We start from the raw sequence: 27276 nt of genomic DNA, 5'->3' as shown, positions 1-27276 counted from the left end.
AGCCTGCAGCTGCGTCTGTAGGCTAGCTTGCTGGCGCTACTTTTAGCTAGTGACGGTTGACATCATTGGGCCAACTTGCGCTACTTTCAGGATGGGACAGTGCAAATTCAATGAGAAATGGTTTGAGGAGGATACGTTTCGGGGGTGGTTGGAGAAGGCAGGTGACGAGGCAAGGTGTCGTTTATCCCGAAAGGCATTCATACTAGGGACCATGGGAGCAAAAGCTCTTGAGTCCCACATGAGGTCGCAGAAATATATCCGATATACTCCGTGGCAGCTAGCGGGACTACACCGATGCCCGTATTATTTGAAAGAAGTGGACTGAAAAGTTCAGCATCCGTGGCTAGTACTTCACATCAGACGGCGTTAACCGGCTTTGTGTCGCCACCAGAAACCCAGAAGGCAGAGGTATTGTGGGTTCTCCACACGGTGAGCAGACATAATTCCTTCAAATCGAACGAGGACATTAGTAACGTCTTGGCTGATATGTTCCCAGATTCTGAGTTTGCGAAGTCGTTCACCTGCGGTGAAAACAAAACGGCCTATCTTGCCAAATACGGGATTGCATCTTTCATAAAAAGAGAGCTGTCACGCAGCGTAAACGATAAACAGTACGTCCTCATGTTCGATGAGTGAACAAAACCACTAAAAGCAAACAGATGGATATCCATGTGAGGTACTGGCCCACGGACGACACTGACAGCCATGTCTTATCGCGGTACTATGGATCACAGTTCATGCTGGATCATTTTAATGTAAGTATTCCAAACAGTAAATTTATTAAATTGTGTGACGGGCTTTGACCTTTTGCCAAAAATCATATTCGAAGTTTGTTTGTTTATTAATATTAATATTCGAATATTTATTAATAATATTTTGACCATTAAATTCCTTCAGTAAGACCTGGATTGGGCTTCGCGGGGTTTGTTTACCGGCGTTGCTATGGTTACCGGTCCTGCGTGTTCCGACGGTTTATTAGGTATCTAATAAATCGCTGTCTAATCAATACTTCATTCAATGCCTCTTCCGTGGTCATTACAATATTATGAGTAGACTGCGTCGGGTTCTCCGACGCTCTCCCTCTTGGCCTGCCATAACAGGTTCGAATATTAAGGGCTGCCTAATATTCGTTTGAATTTTGATTTATTTTTGATATTCGCATTATATTCGAATAAGGAAGTTCGGCTTCAAAGCGTGTGTGTGTGTGTGTGTGTGTGTGTGTGTGTGTGTGTGTGTGTGTGTGTGTGTGTGTGTGTGTGTGTGTGTGTGTGTGTGTGTGTGTGTGTGTGTGTGTGTTCACTGTCAGCCGTGTTTACATGGACACATCTGATCCGCATAGATCAGCGGAAGAACAGCTCAATCGGAATAGAAAAGGATCATATAATACGCCTCAATCGGAATACAATTATCTGTTCGTAATATAATTCTATTCGGCTACAGAAGAGGTGGTGTAGTCTGCTATAATCGACATGCATAAACTTATTCCGATTAGTTTGGGGTTTAACTTAGGAAAGCTGCAGTAGTTCGCATTTGGTCCACTCCGCACTCCAAACTTGACCGCTGTCAAGGACGGTGGATTTATTGCCTGATTCATGTCTTTGTTATCACTCCGTACTAGTAGTTACAGTAGTCCGGTAACATATCAACCCCAGCGTGTCCGGTTGCTAAGCGACGGGTCATGGGTGACTATGGGTGACACGGGTGCGTTAATGTGTTCGCGTATCGTCGTGTCCACGCGCTTCCGAGATAACTTTGCAAGAGTACCACTACTGCTAGTACTACGGCTACGGTTGATCGATAAGTGACTCAATTATACACACCTTTTCTATCAAATAATTTTTCTGAAATTTTTTGGGTCTTAATTTATGTATGTGTTTGTCTTAAAAAGTCTTAAAAAGTCTTAAATTTGACTTTAAAAATGGTGCAAGAACCATGTAACGTGACCTCAACATTAATTAAAAGGTAATATAAGTGAAACTCATTTAATATGTGGTTTATTTGACATTGGTATGCGGTTTTATTGCAGTGTATTTCTAAATACTCTCACTCGTATACGACGTTTGTAAATCGGCACAGCACCATTTTGCGAACACACCAAGCGCGTACCTCGCGTACCATGTACGCGCGTAACGCAGCTAAAATGTTGCTTGACCATTTTGTGTCAAAAATGGTCAGATACGCGCGTAACGCGCGTAGATGAGACCCCCCCCCCCCAGCCTGTGGCTGCGCTGGATTTAGGAGTCCGAGGAAGGAAACCCAAACGCCGCCGTGTTTGGGTGGATGATAGAGCTTGGATCGGGTTAGATTAAATAATCTCGGATATAAATAACAATAATCGGGTTAAATAACTTCACATGGTGTGTCTGGTGTGTTTCCAGCATTCGTAGTGTTGATCAGCAGAGAAATAGTCCGCCAAGACGTTGAGGTTGCTTAGCAATCAGAGACTCTGTCCATGCAAGTGAACGGAGCGTTCACTCTTCGTCATAACTATCAAACCAAACATCCTTCACATTCACCGAGCGAACCTTATGAAAGTAAAATGCACATTTCTCGCTAGAAATGTTTCCGTAAACGCATTTAATGGCGTAAATATGTTACTATTTCCACCCAGAATAAAGAAAGTTGCCGGCCGTGGCTGCCATGGACATGGCTGCGCTGGAGTCCGAGGTAGGAAACCCAAACGCCGCCGTGTTTGGGTGATAGAGTTTAGATCGGGTTAGATTAAATAATCTCGGATATAAATAACAATAATCGTTTTAAATAACTTCACATGGTGTGTCTGCTGTGTTTCCAGCATTCGTAGTGTTGATCAGCAGATATATAGTCCGCCAAGACGTTGAGGTTGCTTAGTAACCAGAGTCTCTGTCCATGCAAGTGAACGGAGCGTTCCCTCTTCGTCATAACTATCAAACCAAACATCCTTCACATTCACCGAGCGAACATTATGAAAGTAAAATGCACATTTCTCGCTAAAAATGTTTCCATAAAAGCATTTAATGGCGTAACTATGTTACTATTTCCACACAGAATAAAGAAAGATGTCGGCCGTATGCTTCTGTCCAAGCTCACTACTCTCTGCCAGTGACGTCGGGTCAAGCTCAACGCTGATTGGCTATTGCCAATCAGCGTTGGCTGGCTTCTTTCAGCTAGAGTTGCGTTCCATCAATATGACTTAAGGGAATTTCCGCTAAGTAACCATGGCAATTTATCCGACCAAACTAACCTGGTCGGGAGCAGGTTAACTGTCAGGCTAACTTGAGCGGTGTTTCAGAGAAATCCATCTGTCAGCAACAATTGTAGGCTACCATCAGAAGGTTCCGCCAAAACTAGTCCTCACAATTTTGTCATAGATGTACATATATAAAGTACAAACAGCGTATATTTTCACTAAGGGTCTAATGATGCAAATTAAATAATTCAATTAATTGCTATATCTATTATAACTGTGGCTATTTTCACAACACATTTTCACACAAATGTATGTATTATCGCGTGATCACTAATCAGCTGCTGGGTGAATGGTCTAGCAGCACTGCGAGTGATATGCGCGACCCGAGTTCGCGTCCAGACTAATGCTAGTATTCTTGGCGTTGGCTTCATTTTGTAATAACCTTTATTAATTGTATTAATTCCCTAATTAAGAATATTCAAAGAAATGGAAAATAATTGGCATGAAAAGTTATTTGATTTCTCTAGTAATCCTTCCTATATTACTATTACTTGCGTGGGGATAGAACCCCGGACGACCGGGTGCAAGTCCGACACGTTAACTCGAGACTATCTACCTGCTTTAAAATCCATGGTCAATATTATATTAAAATATGTTACGCTTAATACTACTCATGCATTCAACAGATCGCCGATTTTTGTGTCAGGCAGCCTCTCTGTTTCTATTATTGGTTACGGTGTTCCCTTTTTGAGTTATTATATGCGTGTACTCCTCATAGACCTCCACAAGTATGGCAAGCCGAGTGTGCCACAATTCGACTTCAATGAAACGCGTTCTGAAACGCCAGCACGCGCGCCAGAACGCGTTCCGGTTTTCCAGAACGCGTTTCATTGAAGTCGAATTGTGGCACACTCTGCTTGCCATACTATGGCAATCCGCTGGAAAAGATCCCGCTCGGTCCTTTTCGGACATTTTCGGACATTTGATCGATGATTCGACATTCACGGTTTATTCAACGCTGGTTACATATCTCGTGAACGCGCGTAATCCAGGATAACGTTAGCCTGGCTTGAACTAACCTGAGCAAGGCGCGGCTGAACTGCGTTGATGGAACGGCTTTAGCCTCAAGTAGAAGTTGGCGCTAGTTCTAACCAGGCTTAATCAACTAATAGCCGCTTTCGTTAGCTACTTTGATGGAATACCCCTCTGCACTGACTAGTTTGATAGTTTGATGGGAATTTCCTTCCACGTGAGTAACGTCAATACTGAACTCCATTGAAAAAAACCGTCAAATTAACGCAACGATGATTGTGATGGATCGCCTGGTAACTGGTCATTTAAGTTACATTGTTACCGAAATGAGTCCACATTTAACTACAGAATATGTGCCGAATTACATTGAAGTGGCTAATGAATGTTATCTTTTCAATATTATCTATGTTGTTTATCCTAGACTCCTCTAAACAAGGCTTGTTGTAAATGGTTTTTTTTTTCTTATTTTTATAAGGGAGTTCTGCAGGCAGCTTGACAGAGTACAGTATCTCCACACACCTCCAGCATTTCAGAGCAGATGATACTGCTTATTGTTCCATGACTTTAAACATAATTTCATATACTTATTCATATGTTAATTCTTAAGATCTCTGTGGGTAGTTAATTATATTTTATTATACATTTATTTAGCAAATGTGTGTGTGTGTGTGTGTGTCAGTCATCATGGTCATTTAAGTTTTGTTTTTTTTACTGAAATAAGTCTACATTTGCCTACAAAATAGGTGCCGAATTATAACAACAAAATGTTATTTTTTTATAAATATCATCCATGTTGCTTGTCCCTAAGACTACTCAAACAAGACCTGTTTTAAATTGTGTACTTTTATAAGGGAGTTCAGCATGAACCAGGCGGTTCAGTTTCTTTTCCAGGCTGTTCAGTTGCTTTTTAGCGCCTAGAGCAGAGAATACTGTTTTTGTTATTTTCATGATTTTGAAACCTAATTTTTCACAGACATTAATTAAAATAAACAGAGTTAAACTCAAGACAGGTGCCCAGGTAAAGCCTATGTATGAGAAACATTGCTAACGTTACCAGAGGGTTGTACTACGAACATAGATTAAACAGATAGTTAGGTAACTTCAGCCTTAACACACACATACACGCACGTCTCTATATGGGTGTCCACACAGGTCTCCAACAGTACATTGTTTGCATTAAAGTTAAATCATAATCTGTCATTGATTTGAATATTTAAATTTGTTATGTTTACAAAGAATGAGATAATCAAACTGTCTTTCTCACTCACTCTAGCTAGGATATCATCACATTCCTCTATCATCGGTGGAAAGATCTCTTCAGCCACGACCTTATCATCGCTGCTGTTAAGGTAGGACAGAGATAGAAGCAGAGAGACACAGACAAACGCCCTAGAACAGTTGTTTGGAGACTCTCACTTTTTACTGTTTGGGGGGGGGGGGGTTCGCTTGTCCCTCAATTTTTTTTTCTTCTTTTGTTTCCTCAGGTATCTGATGAATGTGGAGGTGCAAGGACTGTGACTATTCATGTACCAGAAGATCTGAATTGCTTAAGCATTATAGACTAGATCATCAACATTATGGAAGGCACCATCCTTACCTCTGTCTATATGAAAACTGTCCATTTTCATGTAAAACATGGAATGCTTTAAAGAAGCATCTTTCTACAAACCACTTTTCTCAGCAATCCTCAACAGAAGAGATCTCACATTTGAAGTGCCACGTTTGTGGGTACTCGCAACTTTCTACTGAAACTGACTTTTTTCACCACATTGGCCAACATTTGAAGAATAATGAATCAGTTCCTTGTATGTATGTTGATTGTTCATATCAAACCAACATATATGGAAGTTTTCACACTCACAAATGGAGAAAACACAAAGTGTGTACAGTTGGAGATTTAAAACCTGGAATAGTTCACAGGTCAATCGTCAATCCCTCTGCTTTAGATTCAAGTAACAGTGACACTGAGTTGAATGAAGATTTACTATTTGATGAACCAACTTTTGAAGAACCTAGAGATTTGACAAAAGATGTTGAGCTAAAATTAGCCTCAGTTTTACTGAAATTAGAACATAGTTACCTGGTGTCAAGTGCAGCTGTAAATTTACTCCTTGAGGAACTGCAATATCTCATTGGGACTGTTTCTGTGCCGGTCACCCAGAAGACTATCACTCAGTTTTTAGGGGCTCACAATTGTCAAGTAGATGGATCACTTGTCCAAGACTTAGCCACAGAAATCTGCACATCACATCCTATTCAACTCGCTATCGGAACACAAGGCCCATTGTCTACTGCATGGAAGCGCAACAAATATTATATTACTAAGTTTAGTGTAGTGGAACCAGTAGAATTTGTAATTGACCAAAAGAACAGAAGGTCTTTTCAATATATTCCTGTACTAAAAACGTTGCAGCAGGTTTTGAACTGTGAGACTATCCTAAGCAGTGCAGTTAATTTGAACGAGAAACTTCAATCAGTGTTAAGTGAGAAGCAGGTTTACAGATGTCTCTGGGATGGTGCAATTTTTAAAGAAAACACACTTTTCTCAAATGAGTGTGCCGTTTCCTTAATTCTCTATATAGATGATTTTGAGGTGTGCAACCCCCTTGGCACATCGCGTAAAAAACATAAAATCTGTGCCATATATTGGATTTTAGGCAATCTGCCACCTGGTTCTCATTCTTCGTTGTCATCAATCTACTTGGCTGCATTGATTAATAGTGATGATGTAAAGTTGTATGGATATGACATTGTTCTAGAACCTTTGATTAGTGATATCCTTATTTTGGAACAACATGGAATATTTGTGCCCAAGTTAGGGAAATGTGTAAAGGGAACAATTCAATGTGTTGTTGCTGACAACCTCGGTGCCCACGGTATTGCTGGTTTTTTGGAGAGTTTTTCTGGTGCATACATTTGTAGGTTTTGTACAGCCACGAAATTAGAAATTCAAACAAGGGACGTAGGGAGTGAAGCATTCTCTTTGAGGACAGAGGAGGGTCACGGAAGACATCTTAAAACCCTTGAGGAAGAATCATTGGTCAATTGTTTTGGTGTTAAGAGGAGGTGTGTTTTGTCGGAAAAACTTACTCATTTTAATGTCACTACTGGCTTTCCACCTGACATTGTTCATGATTTATTTGAAGGAATTGTTCCAGTTGAAGTAGCTCTGTGTCTCTCTGTGCTCACCTCGAAGTACTTTACTTTGAACTTTTTGAATGACTCTATAAAAACTTTCCCCTTCAAGTGGACTGATAAAGCAAATTGCCCCCATCCTGTGCCACTGACCTACAAAATTAGGAGAACAGTTGGTGGCAATTCTCACGAGAATTGGAGTTTGATCAGGTTTTTGCCACTCCTCCTCGGGCAGAAAGTGCCTGCTGATGAACCTGCCTGGAATCTCCTCACTGACTTAAAGGACATTGTGGACCTTGTTGTCACACCGGTGCATACTGATGAAACAATAGCTTATTTGAATTTCAAAATCTCTGAGCATAGAGTGCGGTTCAAGGAGGTTTTCCCAGACACCAACTTGCTTCCTAAGCATCACTTCTTAGAACATTATCCACAGCTAATTCGTCAGTTTGGCCCTTTAGTTTCTCTTTGGACTTTACGATTCGAAGCGAAGCATAGCTTTTTTAAGAGAGTTGTGCGGCACACTCGATGCTTTAAAAATGTGTTGTTGTCCTTGGCACAGAGACACCAATTATCCATGGCACACCATATTTACACCTGTGGCTTTCCTAAACCTCTCCTGGAAGTGAAAAAGTTCTCAACTGTTAGCATTGATGTCCTGAAAGATGATATTGCACGGGCTGTGAAACACAAGAACCCAAACGTGAAGGAAGTGTCTTTGGCCGAGAACGTCACCTATAATGGATTTAACTACAGACTTGGAATGATCCTTGCTCATGGTTCACTTGAAGGAATGCCTGCATTTATTGAAATCATCCAGATGGTGGTTCTCCAAAAGGAGTTGGTCTTCATTGTTAGGAAACTAAGTGCTTGGTACCTGGAACACTTTAGAGCCTATCAACTTGAAATCTCGCCTACAAAGGAGATAGAAGTTCTGGAGCCATCTCAACTGACTGATCCTTACCCTTTGGCAGACTACACAGTTGGGACAATGAGGCTTATCACCCTGAAGCGATATATTCACGTTTAAGGTTTGCAAGAGTCAATATCTCTTATATGTTTTTTCCTGTTGTGCAGCTAGTAGCAGGGGAGCTCGATCGTGGCTGGACATATTTTTTTCAGGACTTTTCCTATGGTAGCACTCAGGAACCTAGAGCTTTATTTGGAAAATGACCGGAATTCTCCCTTAAATGAGAAAATGTTAGTTGAAATGAAAGCCTAATGTCCTAATTTTAAGTGTCAATAATTTAGTTATACCTATTTCTTTGTTTGTTTATATTGTTTAATTTGTCAATCTGGTATGGGGTTAATGGGTACCTAAGGTGTCTCTCCCTCTCTTTCCCTCCCACTCACAGGATCTCTAGACATGGCGAGTGTCACACGGCTCCTGGTGATTTTAGAAGAGGACAGTTGCATCAAGCTGGAGCTTCCGAATGGCATCCCTGGCTCCGTTGACGAAGTCATCGAAGAAATAAAGAATATTTCTGGTCTAACTAATGAAATACGGCTTCAGTACTACGATGCTGACTTCAGCAGTTGGGTTAACTTGACTAAAACTTCAGACCTGAAGGATCTTGCCACTTTGAAGGTTGTTCAACCCCCCCCTGTGACATTAGTCTTTGAGCCAGTTGACCTCTCTGTGAATGAGGCCAATGTTCACAGCCAAGATGATGCAAGTATCTCTTCATCTGCATGCTCAGATGATACATTACCTGTAAGCGACGCTTCCTCGGACACCTTCAGAAAGGAGCAGTGGCCCAAGGTGTTCATCATCCCTACTTTCTCACTTTCCACAGAATCTCAACTTAAGGCTGGAAATGCAGAGTATCAGAGCAACCAGGTTAGACTGACTCCCAGCTCTAAAATGATTTCCGACATACTTGAAAGACTCGCTGACAAAGTCTATTCGTACAGATCCTATCCTAGTGATGCAGACTTGAGTGAAGTGGCACAGGCGCTCACACAGACACACCCCTGTCTGAAAGAACCAGGGTCCTTCAACCACAGTTACGGATGGAAACAGAGGCTCAAGACGAAGATGTATAACTATCGCACATACCTAAAATCACACAGTTCATCATCTGACGAGCTGACTGTGAATTCTGTCAAAAGAAAATCCCCCACCGACGCCCACCCAGCAAAGAACATAAAAAAACCCAGGAGAGCCGAGTCTAACCATTACCCATCTCTACCTCATGGCGAGACCCCTGAGTCCATGGAACAAGAGAGAATAGCCCTTTTGACTGAAGTAAAGAAAAGGAACAATGGCAAAACAATAAGAGCGAAGATGGCTCAGACGTTCGCATTTCGGAGGCAAGAAATTGTCAACAAGAAAGCATCTTTGGAGGATATTATTGAGAGATGGCCAGCACTCTTCGAAGTCCAAGAGGTACACTGGCTTTATTCATAACATGGATCAAAATGTAAAATGTAATCAAATGAATGTAAAGCTAAATCACATGCTTTTGCCTGAGGCACATGTCATTTATCCATCTCTCTATACTGTATATATGTATGTTCCCTAGATAAATGCAGAGTTCCACAGAGTAACCACAATACCCCTTGAAGCAAGGTTCATGGAGAAACTTGACGAGAAGTGCATCGAACTGATTCAGGTTGTCAGAAAGAAGGGTGGAGCAACTCGGGAGAAGACAAAGCTCCTGCCAGTTGTAGAAAAGGTATGTACAGATGTTTTGTCAACTCACACTGATTGAATGGATGGACTGAACAAGTATTATTAATCATTGTCACTGTCTTCATGCAGGATACTGATATCGGTACAAGGAGGGAGATCGCTCTCAAATGTCTCATCATCAACATGAGAGAATCAATGGATGATCTGGTCCAAGAATTCCTGGTAAGGCAAGATTACTGTACAGGTGTAATGCTAGCTAAGACTGTCCACTTGATATGAGTGTTTACGAATGCACTGTATATTCAACAATCGGGGTACATTCTATTCAAACTCAAATCTGAAACATTAGTCAGGAGAAACTCTGTGATCCATCCACATCTACTGCATAATCTTCCGGGGTTCCCACGCATCATGGAATTTCTGGAATATCATGGAAGTTTAAAAAGCATATTCCATGTGGAAAGTCAAGGAATTTGTTTGTTACAATGTCATTTAGCAGATGCTTTTATCCAAAGCGTCGTACATTTAGAGTTCATACAACACAAGCAAGGATCTCATTAGTAGCATGTTTACATTGTAGTTGCCATTTAACAAAATGTAATATTTTCTGTGCAGTATTTTTCTTTATCAGGTTATTTCATGTGTTTCCCATATTGCATGAGTGGTTGTTATGGTTACTTCCTACCTTCCTTCTTTCCTCCCTTCCCCCCTTCCTCCTTCCTTGACCCGAAGACGGCACAAGGGTTAAAAAAAAAGTTTGCTTTGTCATGATGGGATATTGTTTAGATTGATGATAAAAAAGATGAGTTAATTGAATCCATTTAAAATTAAGTCTATATGGGGGGGGGGGGGGGGGGTGTGAAGGTGTCTGAATACTTTACGAATGCACTGTATGTTCTTTACTGTTCGTTCTGTTCTCTTCCAGGTGTCGGAGAAGGAAGAGGCTGAACACATTCTTCAGGGGGCAACCATGGCAATCTACATCATCAGAGATGCACAAGCTGCACCCAAAGACATTGGCATTATACTTGAGGGACAAGAGGTTGTGAACGAGTTGCCGTCTGTCGCAAATGCTGTCGCCATTCTCATGGGACTCCTTTATGTTCTCAATATGGAATATCCAAAGACATTGAAACAGACATTTGAATATATCCAGAAAGTCCTCATGGAGCTGGACCCGAAAGGCATGACCACCAAGGTCAAGAAGCTCTACGACCAGCTATACAGTACAGCTTAGTTGCATCGTAACAGTAGCAAGTAAAGTAGCATTAGTCAGTAGTAGTGTTTGCTTTTGCAGCTGACTAGCTGGCATACATATGTGGTGTGACTAATTTGAGAGCTGACTGACTGACTAGAGACTTGACTGACTGACTGACTTGAGACTTGACTGACTGACTTGAGACTTGACTGACTGACTTACTTGCGCCTTGACTGACTGACTGACTTGAGACTTGACTGACTAACTTGAGACTTGACTGACTGACTAACTTGAGACTTGACTGACTGACTGACATGAGACTTGACTGACTGACTTGAGACTTGACTGACGGATTTTACATTTCAGCCAGGTTTGGCATCTCACTGTTAATGTCTTGGGATTGTACACTGTTTGGTTATATCAGGAGGATTTTACAGTTCAGCCAGGTTTGGCATCTCACCGTTAATGTCTTGGGATTGTACACTGTTTGGTTATATCAGGAGGATTTTACAGTTCAGCCAGGTTTGGCAACCCACCGTTGATGTCTTGCAATTGTACACTGTTTGGTTAAATCAGGACGACTTTACATTTCAGCCAGATTTGGCATCCCAACGTTAGTAACTTGGAACACTGTTAATTTAAATCAGGGTTTTGACTGTTTTTGAATTCCATTTCTCAAGTGTTAAATTACAACCATGCAGATACCCTGTAAAATGTCATGTTTTATCATTTTATAAGTTAGTTAATTGATATCAATGTGTCATGAGAATTATTGATATATATATTTTTTATTAAACAAATAATTTCTATTTAGTTTTATATTTTAAATGATAAATATTTGTTTGATAAAATATATATCTTTTTGATTGGATAAAGCAAATAATTTCTATTTAGTTGTGTTTCTGAAATAATAAATACTTGTTTGATAAAATTATATCTCTTTGATTGGATAAAACAAATAATTTCTATTTAGTTGTATTTCTGAAATAATAAATATTTGTTTGATAAAATATATATCTTTGATTGGATAAAACAAATAATTTCTATTTAGTTGTATTTATTAAATGATAAACAATTGTTTGATAAAATCTATATATTTTTGTTAGATAAAACATTACATTTAAATTAATTGGCTTCCTTTTAACAAGAAAATATGATTTTGGCCAAGTCTTAAAATATAGTTTCCATGGACATAGAAAATACAGTTTGAGACAAGTTTTATTTTTTCATTGGCTCAACTTATACAATATAGATGTGAACTGTTACCCTAAAAAATTTTAATTAGTTGAACTAAAAACTTTTTTCAGTGTAGTAGTGTATGTAAGAGAGTATAGTAGTGTATTTAAGAGAGCATAGTAGTGTATGTAAGAGAGTATAGTATGTGTAAGAGAGTATAGTAGTGTATGTAAGAGAGTATAGTAGTATGTGTAAGAGAGTATAGTAGTGTATGTAAGAGAGTATAGTAGTATGTGTAAGAGAGTTTGAATGAAACGGGAGTGAGTTTGAATGAAACGGAAGTGAGTTTGAATGAAACGGAAGTGAGTTTGAATGAAACAGAAGTGAGTTTGAATGAAACTGAAGGGTTTCCTCATTACCATTTACCAGAGTTGTGGACTCGAGTCACATGACTTGGACTCGAGTCAGACTTGAGTCATGAATTTGATGACTTTAGACTCGACTTGACTAAATCTAAAAAGACTTGCAACTCGACTTGGACTTTAACATCAGTGACTTGTGACTTCACTTGGACTTGACCCTTTTGACTTGAAAAGACTTGCTACTTTCCTCGAACCTAAAGATTAAAATGTATGTTTACACGACACTGACCGCTCTATCTCCCTTTGCACGTGACCTGTGTGCGGAACGACATCCAATCAAATTAGATCCACGTTGTTTCTATATGATACATACATGACACACACACCCGCGCGCCAGTAGGCAAAAAGTGGAAAAGTGGATTTATTGCCTGATTCACGTCTTTGTTATCACTCCGTAAAAGTAGTCCGGTAAGCGTGTCCGGTTGCTTAGCGACGGGACATGGGTGTTTATTAATGACGTGTCCGCGCGCGTCCGAAATAACTGTAAATGAGTAGGCTACTACTAGTACTTTTGCAGGCTGAACGTTAAAATACTTCTTAACTTAGAGAGATGGCATCTGCAGTAGTGCGCAATTGGACCTTCGAGGATTCCTGGTCACTAAATTCCCGTAAGACCACTCTCTCCCTCCAGTCTTGGCTGCGGACTCGCATCCAAATTCCTCTTGTTTGCGGCGGAGCTTAGGGTAAATATAAAGATCTGACGAGAAATTGACGTTGCTGCGCTGTCCTGCTCCTTCTTAATTGAAGGAGCAGGCAGAGAAAAGCTCTCTCCTGCTGTGCTTTCATTAAAATCCAATTTAAAATCCCCGATAGTGAGAAGACATCCATTATGTCGCCGCCGGTCCAGAGATGTGTCAGGTGTGCGCGAGAGACATAACGGACACTTTTGTTACTGCCATGTATACAGTACATTCGGAACACATTTTAGGAACAGATCTATGTCGCAACATAGAAATCTATGTGGATCAGATGTGCCATGTAAACGCGGCTACTGTAGATTTGCAAAGCGCTGCTTACGTGGAACTCATCTCCACGACATTCCATTGTTTAGGTTCCATTGCTTAGGTTCCTTTGCTTATGTTCCATTGCTTAGGTTCCATTGTGTTCAACGCAGCTTAGCAAGCCACCAGCACCAGCAAGCCACCAGCAACAGAAAGTCCTTTCAACGTCACTGCACACGCTACTATTACATGTAGATAATTTTATTTTATTTAATTTTTGAGAGTGAGGATATCTTTTATAAAGTGGTGACATGCTTGAAAGGGTTAATCTTACACTTTTGAAATGAGTGTTTGAACAATGTTCTTCCAAAAAAAGGCTTAATAAATACAAATCTTAAATATTATTTCTCTGTTGTTGAAAGGACTCGAAAGGACTCGAAACTCAAACGGTAGGACTTGGGACTCGACTTGAGACTTGTCGGCCTTGACTTGTGACTTGACTCGGGACTTGCCTGTCTTGACTCGGGACTTGACTCGGGACTTGACGGCAAAGACTTGAGACTAACTTGTGACTTGCAAAACAATGACTTGGTCCCACCTCTGCCATTTACCTCCACAAACATAAAGTGTCCGTGGAAAATAAAGTAAATAAGAAGAAATACCACTGACATCTTTTTGCCACGGTTGTTTCTGCTGCTTGATTTAATAGGCCTATCTCACGAAAATCGGAAATGACGTCACACCGGGTAAACATTCTTCCGGCGAAGTCATTTTTGTGTTGCCGTCAATGCAAAAATGGATCGTTTCTTCGCCACTTCCCTGATTGGTTTTCCCAAATTGCGATTCGAAGATGTGCAGAAGATTGTGGAGTCACACTCAGCAACACCACAGTCCAGGCTGAGAAAGGGGTACAAGTTTTTTGTGGAGGAGTTCGTACACAATTATCAAGGTAAGTGGTCTAAGGTGTTTTGTTGTCAGTAGGCTACTCAATCAATGGCCTTGCTCATTCATGTTTTGTGATGACAAGCAAACCATATACGATCCATATAAATCATCAGAAATATTGTCTGTGTGTGAAATGTGTGTAAAATGATCATGTTTGTTATGTGTAGACTATAATATTATGAATATAATTAGCCATGGTGGCTATGAAGTCTCCGTGTGTAGCGTTAGCATTTTAGCATTAGGTTAACCAAGGATAGGTTCAGCTAGTTATTTGCTGACCCGTTTTTGTCCGATCAGCGACATATTATTAACATTATGTATATGCTCAGTGTCAAATATAGTTGATGGAAAGGTGGTAGTGAGAGGTAGATGCAACCGCTCGATGAGGAGGAATGAGGAGCCCCACATACTAAAGGTTTCTGCTGAGTTAGGGCCCGTTGGCCCTAACTCAGTTGCAGTTTTCCTCTTCTTCTGAAGTTCAGATCATTTTCATTGTTCTTTCTTACAAACAGTACAGTAGCGTGCTTAAGACTTGGCCCACCTAGCTTGCTGCAATGTTGTGGCTGTACAGACCTATGTATTTTTCTGCCTCTTCATAAAGGCACAAGCCGTAAATAAAGGAAATGTGTTCAGTACATTAAAAGGACAAACATCTAGGCTAGTTCATGTTATAACATTGCTAAAACAACAGATGTAATGGTGGCCCAAGAGTTTTGCACGGAACTGTAAATGGCTTTTCTGCGGTTGCAGACTCCTTGCCAGTTTCCAATGGCCTTATATCAAGGTTGTGGTAGAAATTAGTGAGGATATTCTATGGTAAACCATGATTATTAATAGGCTTTATATTTTAAATGGTGGAAAACACAAGATGCTTGCAGAGCCTGAGTTCAGAGCAGATGGTAGGTGCACAGAAATGTCCTGGGAACTGCGGGGTCAAGCCATGTTGACCTCTGCCTCTCAGCCTTGGGTCATCTTGGCTAACAAGGATAATCTATGCGGACTTCAGACCAGGGCACGGTTGATAACACGCTGAGACGAAGATTGACTAGGCGGAAACCCCATTGGGATAAAAGGAACCTCCATTGTAGTAAAGAAATTCCTGTACGTGTATAAAGTAAGGCTGGAACCGAAGTTCAAGCAGTGACTCTGCAGACCCACTCAGGCTGTTGTCGTTGTTGTTTTTCTGCACGATAAAGTCTTTTGTCAATTCTTGCTCCGGACCCCTCGATTTCTTTTGCACTCTCTCTCTTAAATTAGTCTCAGTGTTTTATATCTCAGTTAATCTTCAATATATTGGCGTCGCGACCAGGACTGGAAAGAGACAGCCCAACTGCCGGGCTGCAAGGCGGGGCGCGGACGAATCACACAACCAAGCGCACAAAATTATTCTCGGTAAGTTGGCTTACCACTAATTTAATGGTTGGTTGATCTGTTTTTGCCCCGTCTGAACGCTTGGTAAATGGGTAAAGTGTCTCTTCAGTCAAACAAACCTAAAGAGAGAGAGAGAGAGACGGGAGCTCCGGAAGAGATTGACGTGCGCGCGCACATATGCCCTAGGCGCTGTGGTTCTAAATGACCAAGACGCTTTGGTAACCCTTCCTTTTACAGTCCCCTAATTACTAGGTATTTACCCGGTACATACATGGTAAATCATAGTGTATTACTGGGTAATTGCCACTGGTAATAAGAAGGTAAATACAGAGGTAGTTACCCGGTAAATACATGGTAAATCATAGTGTATTACTGGGTAATTACCACTGGTAATAAGAAGGTAAATACAGAGGAATTATCCGGTAATTTATAGTGTATTACTGTGTAATTACCACTGGTAATAAGAAGGTAAATACAGAGGAATTACAGCTGAAGTACTAAGTAAAACCTCCACTATTACCCATCAACTCAACTAAGTAGCGTGTTGTTGTAACTGATTTAGGTTGGTAATAACTCCGATATTGTGTACTTCCTAGGAAATTAGGCAACCAATTCTTATAAAGACCTATTATCCAAGGTTTATGTTGGTAACAGCCCAAATTTAATGATGTACTATCTAGAAATTAGCATAGTGCTTTCCAATAAAATACTATTTCTTAGTTATTATTCATAGCTACACCCATTTAGAAAGGGTTTATTCGATTTACCACTATGGAATTACTTACCTGGTAACAACCCTCTGCAGGAAGTTTTCCTCTAGTGTCATGGTACATCTTCTTAAATACTGGGTACAAAGCCGTTTGTTTCCATGGTATTACCAGGTTCTTACCATATAATTTATAATAGATTCCATTATCGATGCAGTCAACACAAACATGTACCATGTACGTTCTGCGACGTTACCAAGTAAAACACGACAACTTACCCAGTAATTAAGCTGAAACTGTACTGTAAAAGGAAGCCTCGTTTGTTTCCATGGTATTACCAGGTTCTTGCCATATAATTTATAATACATTTCATTGTCCATGCAGTCAACACAAACTTGTACCAAGTACGTTCTGCGACGTTACCAAGTAAAACACGACAATTTACCCAGTAAGTAAGCTGAAACTGTACTGTAAAAGGAAGCCTCGTTTGTTTCCATGGTATTACCAGGTTCTTACCATATAATTTGTAATACATTATTCCCTTTTCCATGCAGTCAACACAAACTTGTACCATGTACGTTCTGTGACGTTACCAAGTAAAACACGACAATTTACCCAGTAATTAAGCTGAAACTGTACTGTAAAAGGAAGCCTCGTTTGTTTCCATGGTATTACCAGGTTCTTACCATATAATTTGTAATACATTATTCCCTTTTCCATGCAGTCAACACAAACTTGTACCATGTACGTTCTGTGACGTTACCAAGTAAAACACGACAATTTACCCAGTAATTAAGCTGAAACTGTACTGTAAAAGGAAGCCTCGTTTGTTTCCATGGTATTACCAGGTTCTTACCATATAATTTGAAATACATTATTCCCTTTTCCATGCAGTCAACACAAACTTGTACCATGTACGTTCTGCGACGTTACCAAGTAAAACACGACAATTTACCCAGTAATTAAGCTGAAACTGTACTGTAAAAGGAAGCCTTGTTTATTTCCATGGTATTACCAGGTTCTTACCACATCATTTGTAATACATTATTCCCTTTTCCATGCAGTCAACACAAACTTGTACCATGTACGTTCTGCGACGTTACCAAGTAAAACATGACAATTTACCCAGTAAGTAAGCTGAAACTGTACTGTAAAAGGAAGCCTAGTTTGTTTCCATGGTATTACCAGGCTCTTACCATGCAAGTTGTAACTGGTTATTCCCTTTTCCATGCAATCAACACAAACCATATATGTTCTGGAACATTGTTCACCAGTAGTTAAGCACTTTAATTGTTGTTATAAAACCCCAAACCACTGTTGATGAAAGGCATATTAGAATTAAACAAAATCAAAGGCTTATCTTTCAAACAATGCATATCTCACAAACAGGCACTGAACACTGAAGAAATCGGACAAAAAAAAGCCGTCCACATCAACTCAATTTAAATGTTACTGATGGTGTTTTCATAAAACACATGACATTGTTATGGCAAGTGACCACAAGGAAGACTGCTTCAACCTCTTCAATTTGAATAAGCGGTGAATGCCATGCAGCAATCTGCCTATGGGAGCATCTTTGTGGTCATTCGCAAACCAATGAGTCCACTCGATGAATGAGAGATGACTCTTTAGTGTCTTCTCTGTGAGGTATCCCTGCAGTCTCCACATCTGGGATTTGAAGGCTGACCAAGACCTGACCAGGTACCTCCAAATCTCCCCTTCCATACTGTAATAAAGAATCAGAAGACAAGAAAATAAACATTAGGACTGTCAATTAATGAACATTTCTAGAACATGTAGAACTCAAAGATTATTTTTGTTTATTAGTTAAAAAAGGATGCTGATCCTCTGGCCATTGTGTTTGGTCATATTGAAAAGAGAAAAAGGCATAGCCATAAATACAGTTAATAGGACGGGAGGGGACAGGCTGTTAGCTCCGATTAGCACTTTAGCATCGAGCTAGCGGAGCTTGTCATTCAAATAACTCGGACATGTTGTTTAAAACCTATAACACCCAATTTATTAAAATATCCGGATTTAATCGGGCTCTCTCCCATAAGTACAGTTAATAGGACGGGAAGAGACAGGCTCTGTTAGCCCCGGTTAGCGCGATGCTAAAGAGCAGCTCTACCGGAGCATGCCACCTCAACAGGTGCAAGTTAGCCTCCGGTTTGATATTCGCCGGATATTCGGTTTACCACCCAATCGGATTCATCAACATAAGTGCAATACATTACGGGCTTAGTATGTTGAGGACGGTTTAGGACGGCGTATCGCGAAAATCACAAACACATGTTGTCGCCATCGATGTCTGTGCAACAACGTCATTTACGTTCTGGCTGCTACCTGTTTTAGGGACCATCAACAAGTTACACAAACCGACTGGTGGCAGAGACGTTACCATGGAATTGTTTCTGGAAATAAATCATATAAAATAACATAAAAATCACTAAAAAAATACATTTTGTCACCTGATTGTAGTAGTAGTTGCCAATGGTGGGCTGCTACTTACTGCAGGTAACTTTGCTAATATATTGCATTATTGTTAAACGGGATGCAATTAATAATTTCAAATATAGTTTAGTCGATTTTTGTCGAATATTAAACTATTAACTGCATTATGATTAACTATATTTCAATATATTTGTGTGATTAATTTCCTGTCTGAAACAATTCCATGGTAACGTCTCTGCCACCAGTCGGTGAGTGTAACTTGTTGACGGTCCCTAAAACAGGTAGCAGCCAGAACGTAAATGACGTTGTTGCACAGACATCGATGGCGACAACATGTGTTTGTGATTTTCGCGATACGCCGTCCTAAACCGTCCTCAACATACTAAGCCCGTAATGTATTGCACTTATGTTGATGAATCCGATTGGGTGGTAAACCGAATATCCGGCGAATATCAAACCGGAGGCTAACTTGCACCTGTTGAGGTGGCATGCTCCGGTAGAGCTGCTCTTTAGCATTGCGCTAACCGGGGCTAACAGAGCCTGTCTCTTCCCGTCCTATTAACTGTACTTATGGGAGAGAGCCCGATTAAATCCGGATATTTTAATAAATTGGGTGTTATAGGTTTTAAACAACATGTCCGAGTTATTTGAATGACAGAAGCTCCGCTAGCTCGATGCTAAAGTGCTAATCGGAGCTAACAGCCTGTCCCCTCCCGTCCTATTAACTGTATTTATGGCTATGCCTTTTTCTCTTTTCAATATGACCAAACACAATGGCCAGAGGATCAGCATCCTTTTTTTAACTAATAAACAAAAATAATCTTTGAGTTCTACATGTTCTAGAAATGTTCATTAATTGACAGTCCTAATGTTTATTTTCTTGTCTTCTGATTCTTTATTACAGTATGGAAGGGGAGATTTGGAGGTACCTGGTCAGGTCTTGTTCAGCCTTCAAATCCCAGATGTGGAGACTGCAGGGATACCTCACAGAGAAGACACTAAAGAGTCATCTCTCATTCTTCGAGTGGACTCATTGGTTTGCGAATGACCACAAAGATGCTCCCATAGGCAGATTGCTGCATGGCATTCACCGCTTATTCAAATTGAAGAGGTTGAAGCAGTCTTCCATGTGGTCACTTGCCATAACAATGTCATGTGTTTTATGAAAACACCCTCAGTAACATTTAAATTGAGTTGATGTGGACGGCTCTTTTTTTTGTCCGATTTCTTCAGTGTTCAGTGCCTGTTTGTGAGATATGCATTGTTTGAAAGATAAGCCTTTGATTTTGTTTAATTCTAATATGCCTTTCATCAACAGTGGTTTGGGGTTTTATAACAACAATTAAAGTGCTTAACTACTGGTGAACGATGTTGCAGAACATATATGGTTTGTGTTGATTGCATGGAAAAGGGAATAACCAGTTACAACTTATATGGTAAGAGCCTGGTAATACCATGGAAACAAACTAGGCTTCCTTTTACAGTACAGTTTCAGCTTACTTACTGGGTAAATTGTCGTGTTTTACTTGGTAACGTCGCAGAATGTACATGGTACAAGTTTGTGTTGACTGCATGGAAAAGGGAATAATGTATTACAAATTATATGGTAAGAACCTGGTAATACCATGGAAATAAACAAGGCTTCCTTTTACAGTACAGTTTCAGCTTAATTACTGGGTAAATTGTCGTGTTTTACTTGGTAACGTCGCAGAACGTACATGGTACAAGTTTGTGTTGACTGCATGGAAAAGAGAATAATGTATTACAAATTATATGGTAAGAACCTGGTAATACCATGGAAACAAACGAGGCTTCCTTTTACAGTACAGTTTCAGCATAATTACTGGGTAAGTTGTCGTGTTTTACTTGGTAACGTTGCAGAACGTACATGGTACATGTTTGTGTTGACTGCATGGATAATGGAATCTATTATAAATTATATGGTAAGAACCTGGTAATACCATGGAAACAAACGGCTTTGTACCCAGTATTTAAGAAGATGTACCATGACACTAGAGGAAAACTGTTCCTGCAGAGGGTTGTTACCAGGTAAGTAATTCCATAGTGGTAAATCGAATAAACCCTTTCTAAATGGGTGTAGCTATGAATAATAACTAAGAAATAGTATTTTATTGGAAAGCACTATGCTAATTTCTAGATAGTACATCATTAAATTTGGGCTGTTACCAACATAAACCTTGGATAATAGGTGTTTATAAGAATTGGTTGCCTAATTTCCTAGGAAGTACACAATATCAGAGTTATTACCAACCTAAAACAGTTACAACTACACGCTACTTAGTTGAGTTGATGGGTAATAGTGGAGGTTTTACTTAGTACTTCAGCTGTAATTCCTCTGTATTTACCTTCTTATTACCAGTGGTAATTACACAGTAATACACTATAATTTACCGGATAATTCCTCTGTATTTACCTTCTTATTACCAGTGGCAATTACCCAGTAATACACTATGATTTACCATGTATGTACCGGGTAAATACCTAGTAATTAGGGGACTGTAAAAGGAAGGGTTACCGACGCTTTGTGGTTCCCTATTTTGAAACGAGTAAACGAGTTGTTGTTATTTGGAGTTTTGAGGTTTTGGTCAAATAGACCTATTATAAAGTCCTGTGGCTGTATTCTAGAGGATCGAATTAGTGGGAAAGATCCAATAGGACAGTACAGGTCCGCAGGTCGATAAAAGTGCCTGTTGGATGTTTAAAAATATCCCAAAAGAGCTGGGTTGGAATTCATTGCGTGTATGAATTCATTTTTATTTTAGAGAGGTTTCCTTGGAATGTCGACTGGTGAATTTTCAATTCTAATCTTGCAGCGTTTGAACTGTAAATCATGCAACAATTGATGGTGAATTTTTAGTTCAGATTTTGGCATTTTTTTGAGAAAGCAGACTTCTCGCACTTTTGAATAGATAAGGTTCTTGGTTGGGGTACCGTTTGAGTTGGTATTTTGAGAAGTTTCTTGTCTGTTTTTGATCTGGTCGAGTGTCTATGTATTCAGCCATTGTTTTGGAAGAATAGGCTTGTTGTTTGGAGTACCATGTGAATGAGTTGAATGTGCTGATCGTGGACCGATTGAGATGCAGCTCTTGGATAAACTGAAATAGTTCATTTATAATTCTGACCTTGGCGCTGCGAAGCGATAAGTACTTGTTTGAAATTCTGGTTGGTTGATTATACATCCGACCGTTCATGTGTTAACCAAAAGGCCAGTTTCTACACTCGGTCAACCTTTTATTTGTAATTAATTACAAACAATTCGGACATTTTTCAATATAATATTAAAATTGTATGAATCGGTTTATTGTCTGTATTTAAGTCGTGTTAGGATTAAGTCCTCTGAGGTTTTTACGACCCGGTTCATTTGTTGTTGATTCTGTCATGAATAAATTAGGCGGACAGAGAATAGTTAATTTGTTTTGAAGTAGTTGATAATCATAAATAAATTAGACGGATAGAGAATAGTTCATTTGTTGAAGTACTGAATAAATGTGTAAATCTTCTTTGACTTCATCGCGCTGGCTCTAACTGCACGTGCACGAGCAAACACACAGGGGACGAGCAGGAGCCTGCAAGGCAGGGTTGAGAATTGATAGCAGTAAAGGGTGGGGGCCACATTCCAATCTTCGGGAGGGAGACGAGCGCTTGGGAAGAGTTCACATTTGTAGCTTAGAGATAGTAAAGTATAGAAAATAACTAGTAGAATAAACTCAAATAAATTTTATTCATAAATATTGTACTTCAATAGATAAGTAATAAAGTAATAATTAAAAATGGCACCAACAGCGGTAGAAGTCTTGAGTAGAGACAATCCACTCCTCAGAAATGAGATAAAACGGATTTCTGAGAAGTGGGAGAAGCGGACAGTTAAATCAGGTACAATTTGGCCCGTGGGAGGGACTTTTGATCCAACAATGTGTCGAGACATGGAGGTAGTAATAAGGAACTACAAACCTAACAGAAGTGGTAAAAAGGCCTTGGAGAAGAGAGACAGGGAGAAGTTAGTGCTAGCTTTGTTCGAAGAGGAGGGAGAGAGGTGGCGTGCATTACAACGGGTGGCCAGAAAAATAATCACAAAGAAAGAAGAGGCTCAACCTTTGCCTCTGAAGCTTGAGCCACCGCCGTACAAACAAAATAAGATGTATCCATTGTTAACAGGCAACTTAGAAGTTAAAGGGGAAGTCACACTAGATGAAGGAGATAATAAATGTAACACACAGGAAAGGAGGGGTGCACCCATACACATGGACTGTTATGAGGGGATCAGGAAACCGAGGGAAGAGTGTAACATTACTGACATTAATTCTGGTGAGAGTGAAGATGAGGACGAAGATGGGGAAAGTAGTGTTGAGCACAGTAATGAAGATGTGAAAGATGGCAATGAGCAGGTTTGCGAGGGGCCTTCTCCGGGAAAGAAAAAGAGAGGAAAGAGATCAGTAAAGAGGACAAAGACTCAGAGGAAGCTAAAAAAGAGTAATGACCCCAAGGGGGAGGGGTGTAGTGAGAGCCCAGCGACAGAGGAGCCTGGCTGCAGTACATCAGTACTAAGCCTCACACCACTCGAGTTAGATGAGAAACTAAGGAAATCACAAAGGGGAAAAAAGGCACCCGACACCGTCCCAGGAATTTTTCCTATTTTAGTCAAAGGACAACAGGTCCACTATCAACCGTGGGGTTCACAGGACTTGGAGGGAGTTATTTCTAAACTCCCTAACATTCATAACGGGGCGTCTAAATGGATTCGAACATTTGAGGAACTCACAGTGGGAAAGCTAATGGCAGTGGGGGACCTGAAAGCTCTGTTGGCAAGAGTATTGGGGTAATCTAAAATGGAGTCTGTACTGAGGAATGGAGGGTTGGACATAATGGATGGAATGTATGATGGGACTACACTTGATCGCTACAGAGTGGCGATGTGGAACACACTCAGAACGGAGTTCCCTACCCATATCGATCATAAAAACATGAGAGGCCTCCCCATCAATGACACAGAGAATCCTGCATCCTATCTCCAGGCCCAAGTGGACAGATGGCGCTTGGAGACGAATGAGGATCCTGAGATCCATCCTGTGTTTTCGGTCATGTTTAGAAACTCTGTGATAGAGATTCTACCTAGCTCAATCAAAGTTAAGCTATAAGATGTGGTTGGACTGGTTACAAATAAAACTCATAGAGACTTCTGCGATCATGTGGTTCATGCAGTGGACAAATATCGGCAAAATGAACACAAGATACAGGAACAAAGCAAAGAGGTGCAGAGGAAGCTATCTCAGCTTCAGTTGGAAGAACTCACAAAAAGAGAAAAGGAGAAGAAAAAACAGGCGGTTGTTTCCGAGTCTGTTGATACAATACTGCAAGCCGTCCAGCAGGGCGCACCACAAACCCAACCTCCTCAACAGGCATTCTCCCCCCCAGTACAACAGCTTCAGAGCCAATGGTCACCCACTCCACCTGCCATAAATATACACACACATAACAATGGGAACAAGCAGAATCACAACAAGGGGCCTCAGGGGCAGTATAAAAATAATCAGCAGCAGGGGTCCCAAGGACAGAATAGAAATAATCAACAGCAGGGATTCAAAGGACAACGCAGAGGTCCTTTAATATGTTTTGGATGTAACCAGGAAGGACATACTAAGAAAGATTGTTTGATTAACCCTTTTCCACCACAACAAGGACAGGGCAACGGCTATCAGGGGAGGCAAGATCAAGGGAGCTACAACCAGAGACAGCAGGGTCCATTCATGGGTCAGGGATACTAGGGGTGCCCAGAGAATCCACAGGGGGAGGGTCAGCTTGTAGCAATCACAAAACAAGCTGATGAGGAACCAATACTGCAGGTTCTGATAAATGATAGAGGCACGCCAATGATGGCTGACACTTGAGCCACTTACACTTGCGTAGGTTCAAAATATGCCTCTCACCTCCCCATGGCAGGAAAATTCGCCAAAACTGTAGGATTCTCGGGATACCTATGACAGCTCCAGTAATGCTAAAACTGTACGGATGTACAGCTAAGCTACCCATCTTGGTATCAGACACTACACCGGTTAATTTGATTGGAAGAGATGCATTGTGTAAATTAGGATGGCAGATATTATGTACACCACAGGGCATAATGATTGAAACCGCAGGAACAGCATCTCAAATGATTCTATCAAAGCCAGTGTTGGGCAAAATAACCTGCTGAGCACATCACATGTACATTATAAATATAGCTAACTCCCACCCTAGCTTGAGGAGCACAACACATGGCAGTCACGTTACAATATAGTCAATTTTTAACACATAACACACACATGAGAACATGGTCAGGTGAAGGCCAGAACCAAGGCCCCATCTCTCCTCCCGGCAAATGGTAAACACTCAGACAATGCACCGTTTCATCCTCAGAACGGGAGGGCCACAAACAGGAGACTCTGTGAGGCTCTCCCCCATCAGGAAGAACACAAGAAGATACACATGCATACACTAGGGCCTGGGAGGCAAGGTCAACCAAAGACACACAGAACCATACACATCTCAAACGCACACACCTCATCGAGAGGAGGATACAGCATAAGAGTGTATCACACAGGAACTCATCACCTTCTTCTGCAGCAGACCTTCCACGGAGGCGAAGCTCTGGACGAACCATCAGCGCTGATTAGGGACTTAGACATATTCGATCTCTCACGCTTTATGACTCTGTATAACCGTTGCCACTTTACTTAATAAATCCAAGGTCCTCGTGCCGATAGACTTTATTACCTCTCCGTCTCATTTCATCTGGTCCAGTAACTAGACAGACCGTTTTTCCCTACACCAGACACAGCAAATGTGTATTGGATAGGTAGAATTCAGGACCAGGTAAAAGAGGCAGTGGGGAAATGGGGTAGCTACATCAAGGCTCAGATCCCAAATGCAAGGGAGTCAAGGATAGGATATCATTGCACTCTAATGTATGACCCAGCACAGGACCCAGATTTGGAAAACGAATGGCAGAAGAAAGCGGCAGGAAAAGCAGCAGAGATAGAGTCTCAGTACATAGTAATTGGGCCACAAGGAGCAGCCATGATGATACAAGATGCAGATCAATCATCAGCGATAAAGGATTGGTTTAAAGACACTAACAAAGCTGCCCATGTAACATTGTTGATAAACAGGGGATTTGAAGCAAAAGATCTGGGGGAAATTATGTTTAATGAAAAACAACAAACTTGGGAAAACACAGAGAATCCGTTGGTTCTCATGTCATGTTGCGGGAAGTTTTTGAAGATTCTGTGTTATGCGCATATAACAGGAATCTTACAGGAAGTGGAGGTGGTTCAGAAAAAACAACGGCAGATGACGATAGAGGAACCATGGGATAGGCAGAATGAGATGAGAAAAGAAATGTTGGCAGCCATACCTGGAAAGGTGTGGTCAAGGTTCGATACAGATGTGGGTTTGGTACATTCAGCTAACCCAGTGGTAGTCCGGACTAGACAAAATGTTAAGCTACCATGGCGAAGGCAGTATTACATGAAACCAGCGGCAGAGATAGGAATAGCCTCTACCATAGAAGGTCTAATAACAGCGGGAGTACTAATAGAGACCAAAAGCAACTGTAACACTCCTCTGCTTCCAGTGTTAAAAGCTGACAAAGAAAAGTGGCGGCTGGTACATGATCTACGAGCTGTAAATGATGTTGTTGAAGATATGCATGCAGAAGTTCCAAATCCACACACGCTGCTGACCAACATCCCTCCAGATGCTAAATACTTTACAGTAATTGACTTATGTGGAGCATTTTTCAGTGTGCCGCTTGCGGAGGAAAGCAGATATCTATTTGCATTCACGTATAAAGGTAAACAATACACATACACAAGGATGCCACAAGGATTCAAACATTCCCCACATTTGTTTAATCAAGTGCTGAAAAATGATTTGGAGGAATTAGAATTGCATGGAACTCTGATACAGTATGTGGATGATCTTCTGATATGTTCCCCCACAATGGAACAATGTCACGAGGACTCCATGTCTGTATTAAGAAAATTGGAAAAAGGCGGACACAAGGTGTCAGAGAAGAAATTACAATATTGTCAG

At 40.7% G+C, this 27276-nt stretch overlaps 1 protein-coding gene and 1 long non-coding RNA gene across 5 annotated transcripts in view; one reads left to right on the top strand and one right to left on the bottom strand.

The window, feature by feature from the left end:
- Positions 1–27276, bottom strand: part of LOC132461195 (uncharacterized) — a 54304-nt gene that overhangs the window by 15258 nt on the left and 11770 nt on the right. The gene's annotated exons all lie outside the window — the stretch shown is intronic.
- LOC132461193 (uncharacterized) lies at positions 1950–12481 on the top strand. 4 transcript variants are annotated; one of them, XM_060056244.1, is made up of 8 exons: positions 1950–5550; positions 5686–8367; positions 8692–9050; positions 9133–9176; positions 9251–9725; positions 9862–10014; positions 10101–10193; positions 10897–12481. In XM_060056244.1, the coding sequence occupies exons 3-8, from the start codon at positions 8703–8705 to the stop codon at positions 11206–11208; spliced, it is 1425 nt and encodes a 474-aa protein (XP_059912227.1). In that variant the 5' UTR covers positions 1950–5550; positions 5686–8367; positions 8692–8702; the 3' UTR covers positions 11209–12481. The 4 variants fall into 4 exon arrangements, with proteins under 4 accessions (XP_059912227.1, XP_059912225.1, XP_059912226.1 ...); XM_060056242.1 differs by having other exon boundaries at positions 8692–9725; XM_060056243.1 differs by having other exon boundaries at positions 5686–9725.

Source organism: Gadus macrocephalus, chromosome 7, assembly GCF_031168955.1.
Source record: "Gadus macrocephalus chromosome 7, ASM3116895v1".
Taxonomy (NCBI): Eukaryota; Metazoa; Chordata; class Actinopteri; order Gadiformes; family Gadidae; genus Gadus; species Gadus macrocephalus.
Note: the sequence above shows the minus strand (reverse complement) of the source record. Positions and strands in the feature narration are given on the sequence as shown.

Bases quoted from the DNA above. Each gene is read 5' to 3' on its own strand.
- LOC132461193 (XM_060056241.1), top strand. From the start codon at position 5,697: ATGTGGAGGTGCAAGGACTGTGACTATTCATGTACCAGAAGATCTGAA.